The sequence below is a fragment of the Oncorhynchus mykiss genome, chromosome 21 (assembly GCF_057628025.1).
Source record: "Oncorhynchus mykiss isolate SJ-2025 chromosome 21, ASM5762802v1, whole genome shotgun sequence".
In the NCBI taxonomy this organism is placed as follows: domain Eukaryota; kingdom Metazoa; phylum Chordata; class Actinopteri; order Salmoniformes; family Salmonidae; genus Oncorhynchus; species Oncorhynchus mykiss.
The window spans coordinates 55555846-55566380 of NC_143042.1; the positions used below are offsets into that span (position 1 = coordinate 55555846).

The window sequence follows — 10535 nt, forward strand, 5'->3', positions numbered from 1 at the left end:
CCGTAGCACTAACTTCCGTCATCATGAAGTGCTTTGAGAGACTAGTCAAGGACCATATCACCTCCACCCTCCCTGACACCCTAGACCCACTCCAATTTGCTTACCGCCCAAATAGGTCCACAGACGATGCAATCTCAACCACACTGCACACTGCCCTAACCCATCTGGACAAGAGGAATACCTATGTGAGAATGTTGTTCATCGACTACAGCTCGGCATTTAACACCATAGTGCCCTCCAAGCTCGTCATCAAGCTCGAGACCCTGGGTCTCGACCCCGCCCTGTGCAACTGGGTACTGGACTTCCTGACGGGCCGCCCCCAGGTGGTGAGGGTAGGCAACAACATTTCCACCCCGCTGATCCTCAACACTGGGGCCCCACAAGGGTGCGTTCTGAGCCCTCTCCTGTACTCCCTGTTCACCCACGACTGCGTGGCCACGCACGCCTCCAACTCAATCATCAAGTTTGCGGACGACACAACAGTGGTAGGCTTGATTACCAACAATGACGAGATGGCCTACAGGGAGGAGGTGAGGGCCCTCGGAGTGTGGTGTCAGGGAAATAACCTCACACTCAACGTCAACAAAACTAAGGAGATGATTGTGGACTTCAGGAAACAGCAGAGGGAACACCCCCCTATCCACATCGATGGAACAGTAGTGGAGAGGGTAGTAAGTTTTAAGTTCCTCGGCGTACACATCCCAGACAAACTGAATTGGTCCACCCACACAGACAGCATCGTGAAGAAGGCGCAGCAGCGCCTCTTCCACCTCAGGAGGCTGAAGAAATTAGTCTTGTCACCAAAAGCACTCACAAACTTCTACAGATGCACAATCGAGAGCATCCTGTCGGGCTGTATCACCGCCTGGTACGCTAACTGCTCCGCCCACAACCGTAAGGCTCTCCAGAGGGTAGTGAGGTCTGCACAACGCATCACCGGGGGCAAACTACCTGCCCTCCAGGACACCTACACCACCCGATGTCACAGGAAGGCCATAAAGATCATCAAGGACATCAACCACCCGAGCCACTGCCTGTTCACCCCGCTATCATCCAGAAGGCGAGGTCAGTACAGGTGCATCAAAGCTGGGACCGAGAGACTGAAAAACAGCTTCTATCTCAAGGCCATCAGACTGTTAAACAGCCACCACTAACATTGAGAGGCTGCTGCCAACACACTGACTCAACTCCAGCCACTTTAATGATGGGAAATTATGTAAAATATATATCACTAGTCACTTTAAACAATGCTACCTAATATAATGTTTACATATCCTACATTATTAATCTCATATGTATATGTATATACTGTACTCTATATAATCTACTGCATCTTTATGTAATACATGTATCACTAGCCACTTTAACTATGCCACTTTGTTTACATACTCATCTCATATGTATATACTGCACTCAATACCATCTACTGTATCTTGCCTATGCTGCTCTGTACCATCACTCATTCATATATCTTTATGTACATATTCTTTATCCCCTTACACTTGTGTCTATAAGGTAGTAGTTTTGGAATTGTTAGTTAGATTACTCGTTGGTTATTACTGCATTGTCGGAACTAGAAGCACAAGCATTTCGCAACACTCGCATGAACATCTGCTAAACATGTGTATGTGACAAATAAAATTGGATTTGATTTGATTTGATCCCGAAGAAGGACGACACACAGGTCTTTCTATCATCACCTTTTTGGTGTAAAAATGAAATCAATCTTACGGACAATGTCAAATGTGATATAGTGAAGCACCTGAGTGACTTGGGTGCGCAATTACGCAGGTACTTTCCCGAAACGGACGACACAAACATCTGGATTCATTGTGCCTTTCATGCCCTGCCTCCAGTCTACTTATTCATATCTGAACAGGAGAGCCTCATCAAAGTGTTTCTGTGAAAATGTAATTTAATCAGAAGCCACTGCCAGATTTCTGGATAGGGCTGCGCTCAGAGTATCCTGCCTTGGCAAATCACGCTGTTAAGACACTGATGCCCTTTGCAACCACGTACCAATGTGAGAGTGGATTCTCGGCCCTCACTAGCATGAAAACTATATACAGGCACAGACTGTGTGTGGAAAATGATTTAAGACTGAGACTCTCTCCAATACAACCCAACATTGCAGAGTTATGTGCATCCTTTCAAGCACACCCTTCTCATTAACCTGTGGTGAGTTATTCACTGTTTTTGATGAACAAATAAGATTTTATATGTAAGATGGCTAAATAAAGATAAATATTATTGATTATGATTATATTGTTATTTGTGCCCTGGTCCTATAAGAGCTCTTTGTTACTTCCCACGAGTTGTGACAAAAACTCTCACTCATTATTATGTTTAATAAATGTATTGTATAGTGTGTGTGTGGCAGGCTTACAATGATGGCAAAAAACAACATTTGAGAGTGTGCTGACCCTGGTGCTAGAGGGGGTATGCAGCTGACCCTGGTGCTAGAGGGGGTAGAGCTGACCCTGGTGCTAGAGGGGGTACAGCTGACCCTGGTGCTAGAGGGGGTACAGCTGACCCTGGTGCTAGAGGGGGTAGAGCTGACCGTGGTGCTAGAGGGGGTAGAGCTGACCCTGGTGCTAGAGGGGGTAGAGCTGACCCTGGTGCTAGAGGGGGTAGAGCTGACCCTGGTGCTAGAGGGGGTACAGCTGACCCTGGTGCTAGAGGGGGTAGAGCTGACCCTGGTGCTAGAGGGGGTACAGCTGACCCTGGTGCTAGAGGGGGTAGAGCTGACCCTGGTGCTAGAGGGGGTACAGCTGGAGGTTGAATGTTTGAAGGGGTACGGGACTGTAAAAAGTTTGTTTTAGGGGATCAAGTGTGTCATAGACACGTTATAGAGTATTTGATGTCATTATTATTATTATCGATCGTCATTATTGACGATTATCATACTTTGGAGGTCAAACAGCATTCCAGAACCCATACAGCTACCACGGCAACACCACGGCAACACCACGGCAACACCACCGCAACACCACCGCAACACCACCGCAACAGCACATAAAACCTGTGCGAACATAGATATTTTTTTTGTCCAACCAACCGCCTGATGAATCAGACCTGACTAATAGACAGCAGAGTTCCCCCGATGATGATTCAGACATCACTAACACATAACAGAGCTAACCACAAGGTTTTATAATGAAATTGGCCTCGAGTCCACCACTGACCGTAAACACATTTACAGTTTCGTCACAGTAATGACACAATGATTTATAACGTTACGATTTTATGTCACTCTAATGCGCACAAGGGATTTTGCCTGGTCTCTGTGTGAAGAATGAGTCCGACCTGACTAACGGAGATAATCACACGTTTCTATATTTTATTGTAATGAGATTGACCTCAAGTTCATCGTCTAGTTCACAGTGTTTTGCATTTACTATCTTACAGTTACGAAGCCGTGAGTCATCGTTATCATTTCAACTCACTCGTATCTTATCAAAAAGCTGTTTTCCTGCTCAATGTGTGTGTGTGAGAGAGAGAGGGAGAGAGAGAGAGAGGGAGAGAGAGAGAGAGAGAGAGAGAGAGAGGGAGAGAGAGAGAGAGAGAGGGAGAGAGGGAGAGAGGGAGAGAGGGAGAGAGTTCCATAGCTCCTAGAACAGGACGCTAGTGATGGGAGAAGGAAAGGTTCTGTGTTCTAAAATGGCACCCTTTTCCTGGTCAAAACTAGTAGACTATTTAATGAATATGGTGCTAAGATCACACAGGTATGTTAGCTTGGGTAGTGAAGGCAATTTACATGTAAAAGGAGCCACGACAAGCAGGTCAGTTCCATGTAAAAGGAGCCAAGAGAACCAGTTCAATACGGTAGGGTAGGGTTTAGTACAATACAGTACATTACAGTAGACAATATATTAGTATGTTACAGTACTGTAGAGGGGAGTTTAGTACATTACAGTACAATACAGTAGAGTAGAGTTTAGTACATTACAGTATAGTGGAGTTTAGTACTATACAGTAGAGTAGACTGTAATACATTACAGTACACTACAGTAGACAATATTTTAGTATGTTACAAAACTGTAGAGTGAAGTTTAGTACATTACATTACAGTACTATACAGTAGAGTGTACTAGATTACAGTACTATACAGTAGAGTAGAGTGTAGTACATTACAGTACCATACTGTCGATTAGAGTTTAGTACATTACAGTACTATACAGTAGAGTAGAGTGTAGTACATTAAGGTACTATACAGTAGAGTAGAGTGTAGTACATTAAGGTACTATACAGTAGAGTAGAGTGTAGTACATTAAGGTACTATACAGTAGAGTAGAGTGTAGTACATTAAGGTACTATACAGTAGAGTAGAGTTTAGTACATTACAGTACTATACAGTAGAGTAGAGTAGAGTAGAGTAGGGTAGGGTGTAGTACATTACAGTACTATAGAGTAGAGTAGAGTTTAGTACATTGCAGTACTATACAGTAGAGTAGAGAGTAGAGTGTAGTACATTACAGTACTGTACAGTAGAGTAGAGTAGAGTTTAATACAATACAGTACTGTACAGTAGAGTAGAGTGTAGTACATTACAGTACTATACAGTTGAGTAGAGTGTAGTACATTACAGTACTGTACAGTAGAGTAGAGTGTAGTACATTACAGTACTTACAGTTGAGTAGAGTGTAGTACATTACAGTACTGTACAGTAGAGTAGAGTGTAGTGCATTACAGTACTATACAGTAGAGTAGAGTTTAGTACATTACAGTATTATAGAGTAGAGTAGAGTGTAGTACATTACAGTATTATAGAGTAGAGTGTATTACATTACAGTATTATAGAGTAGAGTAGAGTGTAGTACATTACAGTATTATAGAGTAGAGTGTAGTACATTACAGTATTATAGAGTAGAGTGTAGTACATTACAGTATTATAGAGTAGAGTAGAGTGTAGTACATTACAGTATTATAGAGTAGAGTAGAGTGTAGTACATTACAGTATTATAGAGTAGAGTAGAGTGTAGTACATTACAGTATTATAGAGTAGAGTGTAGTACATTACAGTACTATTGAGTAGAGTGTAGTACATTACAGTACTATACAGTAGAGTAGAGTGTAGTACATTACAGTATTATACAGTAGAGTGTAGTACATTACAGTATTATAGAGTAGAGTGTAGTACATTACAGTATTATAGAGTAGAGTAGAGTGTAGTACATTACAGTACTATAGAGTAGAGTGTAGTACATTACAGTACTATAGAGTAGAGTGTAGTACATTACAGTACTATACAGTAGAGTAGAGTGTAGTACATTACAGTACTATAGAGTAGAGTGTAGTACATTACAGTACTATAGAGTAGAGTGTAGTACATTACAGTATTATAGAGTAGAGTGTAGTACATTACAGTATTATAGAGTAGAGTGTAGTACATTACAGTATTATAGAGTAGAGTGTAGTACATTACAGTATTATAGAGTAGAGTGTAGTACATTACAGTACTATAGAGTAGAGTGTAGTACATTACAGTACTATAGAGTAGAGTGTAGTACATTACAGTACTATAGAGTAGAGTGTAGTACATTACAGTATTATAGAGTAGAGTAGAGTGTAGTACATTACAGTATTATAGAGTAGAGTAGAGTGTAGTACATTACAGTATTATAGAGTAGAGTGTAGTACATTACAGTACTATAGAGTAGAGTGTAGTACATTACAGTATTATAGAGTAGAGTAGAGTGTAGTACATTACAGTATTATAGAGTAGAGTAGAGTGTAGTACATTACAGTATTATAGAGTAGAGTAGAGTGTAGTACATTACAGTATTATAGAGTAGAGTAGAGTGTAGTACATTACAGTATTATAGAGTAGAGTAAAGTGTAGTACATTACAGTATTATAGAGTAGAGTAGAGTGTAGTACATTACAGTATTATAGAGTAGAGTAGAGTGTAGTACATTACAGTATTATAGAGTAGAGTAGAGTGTAGTACATTACAGTATTATAGAGTAGAGTAGAGTTTAGTACATTACAGTACTATACAGTAGAGTAGAGTTTAGTACATTACAGTACTATACAGTAGAGTAGAGTGTAGTACATTACAGTACTATACAGTAGAGTAGAGTGTAGTACATTACAGTACTGTACAGCAGAGTAGAGTAGAGTTTAATACAATACAGTACTATACAGTAGAGTAGAGTTTAGTACATTACAGTACTATACAGTAGAGTAGAGTTTAGTACATTACACTACTATACAGTAGAGTAGAGTTTAGTACATTACAGTACTATACAGTAGAGTAGAGTGTAGTACATTACAGTATTATAGAGTAGAGTAGAGTGTAGTACATTACAGTATTATAGAGTAGAGTAGAGTGTAGTACATTACAGTATTATAGAGTAGAGTAGAGTGTAGTACATTGCAGTATTATAGAGTAGAGTAGAGTGTAGTACATTACAGTACTATACAGTAGAGTAGAGTGTAGTACATTGCAGTACTATACAGTAGAGTGTAGTACATTACAGTATTATACAGTAGAGTGTAGTACATTGCAGTATTATACAGTAGAGTAGAGTGTAGTACATTACAGTACTATACAGTAGAGTGTAGTACATTACAGTATTATACAGTAGAGTGTAGTACATTGCAGTATTATAGAGTAGAGTGTAGTACATTACAGTATTATAGAGTAGAGTAGAGTGTAGTACATTACAGTACTATACAGTAGAGTAGAGTGTAGTACATTACAGTACTATACAGTAGAGTGTAGTACATTACAGTACTATACAGTAGAGTGTAGTACATTGCAGTATTATAGAGTAGAGTGTAGTACTGTATTGACCTGCCTGCATTAATAACCAACGAGTTCCTACGATTGTGATTGAACCCTAACCCTACTGATCCATGGTGGTGGGATAACGCCTGTCCACAATGCTTTAGCGATACCCAATTCTACCTGATGGCACTAGCACTCTCTGCTGCCTCTAGTGGTCGCTTTTCAACGCCTTTCCTCAGGACACAGATATACATCCAATTTCAATCTCCCTGCTACTATCACTGACGAAATAACGTAGTTTCCCTGGCTATACCACACACAGAGGTGTGTGTGTGTGTGAGTGTGTTTGCGTGGTTTCTGTGTACAGTCAGAGGGAACTTATGGCTCAACAGACACTCACTCACTCCATTAGTCCTCACAGAGAGGTAAACAAAGCTTAAAACTTATTAAGGTGGAACCCCTCGACAACATCCTCTGAAAAGGCTGAGCGAGAAATTCAAAAATATATTTTTAAAATATTTAACTTTCATACATTCTCAAGTCCAACACAACAAATTAAAGCTAAACTTTTGCTAATCTACCCATCGTGTCCGATTTCAAAAAAGCTTTACAGCGAAAGCACACCACATAATTATGTTAGGTCAGAACCTAGTCACAATAAAAACACAGCCATTTTTCCAGCCAAAGAGAGGAGTCACAAAAAGCAGAAATAGAGATAAAATTATTCACTAACCTTTGATGATCTTCATCGGATGACACTCATAGGACTTCATGTTACACAATACATGTATGTTTTGTTCGATAAAGTTCATATTTATATCCAAAAATCGCAGTTTACGTTGGCGCGTTATCTTCAGCAGTTCCAAAAACATTCGGCGATTTTGTAGAGAGCCACATCAATTTACAGAATTACTCATAATAAACTTTGATAAAAGATACAAGTGTTATGCACAGAATTATCAATTTACTTCTCCTTAAACCTCTCTAGGGTAGGGGGCAGCCTTCGGAATTTTGGATGAAAAGCATGCCCAAATTAAACGGTGTGCTGCTCGGGCCCAGAAGATATGATATGCATATAACTGGTGGATTCGGATAGAAAACACTCTAAAGTTTCCAAAACTGTTACAATAGTATCTGTGAGTATAACAGAACGGATTTAGCAGTCAAAAACCTGAGAAAAATCCATTCAGGAAGACGTTTTTTGGGGGTTTTATAGTTTTCTATTCAATGCCATTACAGTATCCATTGACTTAGGACTCCATTTGCAGTTCCTATGCCTTCCACTAGATGTTAACCTTTCTGATCTCCCCATCCCGGATCCGGGTTCGTGAATACAGACTCAAGCTCATTACCATAACGCAACGTTAACTATTCATGAAAATCGCAAATCAAATGAAATAAATATGCTAGCTCTCAAGCTTAGCCTTTTGTTAACAACACTGTCATCTCAGATTTTCAAAATATGCTTCTCAACCATTGCAAAACAATCATTTGTGTAACAGTATTGATGGCTAACGTAGCATTTAGCATTAGCATTCAGCTGGCAACATTTACACAAAAAAACAGAAAAGCATTCAAAAAAATCATTTACCTTTGAAGAACTTCAGATGTTTTCATTGAGGAGACTCTCAGATAGCAAATGTTCAGTTTTTCCTGAAAGATTATTTGTTTAGGACAAATCGCTCCGTTTTCTGCGTCACGTTTAGCTATGAAAAAACCCCTGTATCCAGGATTGTGTAAATCTATCAGCAAGCTCATTAGCATAACACAACGTTAACTATTTATGAAAATCGCAAATTAAATGAAATAAATATGCCATCTCTCAAGCTTAGCCTTTTGTAAACAACACTGTCATCTCAGATTTTCAAAATATGCTTCTCAACCATAGGAAAACAATCATTTGTGTAAAAGTAGCTAGCTAGAGTTAGCATTTCGCGTTAGCATTTAGCGTTAGCATTAGCGTTAGCATCCAGCACGCAACATTAACAAAAACATAAAAGCCTTCAAATAAAATCATTTACCTTTGAAGAACTTCTGATGTTTTCAATGAGGATACTCTCAGTTAGATAGCAGATGCTCAGTTTTTCCAAAAAGATTCCTTGTGTATTAGAAATAGCTCCGTTTTATACATCACATTTGGCTACCAAAAAAAATCCATAAATTCAGTCCTCAAAACGCAAACTTTTTTCCAAATTAACTCCATAATATCGACTGAAAACATGGCAGACGTTGTTTAGAATCAATCCTCAAGGTGTTTTTCACATATCTCTTCATTGATACATCGTTCTTGGAAACATGCTTTCTCTCCTGAATCCCAGGAGAAAATGCCTGCACCTGAAGATTACGCACAAATTTAGACAAAGGACACCGGGCGGACCTCTGGAAAATGTAGTCTCTTATGGCCAATCTTCCAATGATATGCCTACAAATACGTCACAATGCTGCTAAGACCTTGGGCGAACGACAGAAAGTGTAGGCTCATTCGTTGCGCAATCACAGCCATATAAGGAGAGAATGGAAAACAGAGCTTCAGAAATTCTGCTAATTCCTGGGTGATGCATCATCTTGGTTTCGCCTGTAGAATGAGTTCTGGGGCACTTACAGACAAAATCTTTGCAGATTCTGAAACTTCAGAGTGTTTTCTTTCCAAAACTGTCAAGAATATGCATAGTCGAGCATCTTTTCGTGACAAAATATCGCGCTTAAAACGGGAACGTTTTTTATCCAAAAATGAAATAGCGCCCCTAGAGCTCTAATTAACAGTCTTTAGAAATCGTTTCAGGCTTGTATTCTTGTAAATGAGGGAGTAAGACCAGTCTGTGGACGAGTGGACCCTAACGTGACGCAGAGTTTTTTCAGGCACATGTGCATTTCTTGTTTACCTTTTATATTGACGACGTTATTGTCCGGTTGCAATATTATAGATAATTTAGGCTAAAAACAACCTGAGGATTGAATATAAACATCGTTTGACATGTTTCTATGAACTTTACGGATACAATTTAGATTTTTTGTCTGATTGTTTTGACTGAGTTTGAGCCTGTGGATTACTGAAGACAACGCGCTAGCACACAGAGGTTTTTGGATATAAAGAGACTTCATCGAACAAAAGGAACATTTATTGAGTAAATTAATGTCTTCTGATTGCCATCATATGAAGATCATCAAAGGTAAGGGATTAATTTGATCTCTGTATCTGAGTTTTGTAACGCTTCTGCTTGGCTGGTTACTGTTTGTAATAATTTGTCAACTGGGCTATGTTCTGGGCTAGGTATGTTCTGGGCTAGGCATGTTCTGGGCTAGGTATGCTTTCGCCGAAAAGCATTTTATAAATATGACACTGTGGTTGGTTTAACAAGTTCATCTTTAAACCTACGTAAAAATATGTTTTGTTTTCTGAATTTTTATAAAGAGCATTTCTGTAATTGAATTTGGTGCTCTGCAACCTCACTGGATGTTGGCCAGATGGGACGCTAGTACCCTAGAGAGGTTAATGCAACCGCTGTGTCAGATTTCAAAAAAGCTTTACGGAGAAAGCAAACCATGCAATAATCTGAGTACAGCGTTCAGACAACAAAACAAGCCATACAGATACCCGCCATGTTGTGGAGTCAACAGAAGTCAGAAATAGCGTTATAAATATATAAATGAAGATCTTCATCGGAATGCACTCCCAGGAATCCCAGTTCCACAATAAATGTTTGTTTTGTTCGATAAAGTCCATAATTTATATCCAACTATCTCCTCTTTGTTAGCGCGTTTAGTAAAAAAATCCATACTGGCAAGTCCAGGCGAAAGTTCA

General features: G+C 39.5%; 1 protein-coding gene across 3 annotated transcripts in view; it reads right to left on the reverse strand.

Moving 5' to 3' along the window:
- The window catches only part of LOC149973524 (uncharacterized), a 272367-nt gene extending 263273 nt beyond the window's left edge, over positions 1-9094 (reverse strand). For 2 of the 3 annotated variants that reach the window (XR_016490079.1, XR_016490078.1), the window contains exons 1-2: positions 8755-9077; positions 8325-8386 (exon numbers count right to left, since the gene is read on the reverse strand). Coding sequence is in view for 1 of the 3 variants with exons in the window: in XM_090213333.1 (XP_090069459.1) it covers positions 8325-8350 (26 nt within the window). In the remaining 2 variants the exon portion in view is untranslated. Of the gene's footprint in view, positions 1-8324; positions 8387-8754 lie in introns of all 3 variants that reach the window. The other variant, XM_090213333.1, reaches the window with a different exon arrangement.
- Positions 9095-10535: the final 1441 nt, after the last annotated feature.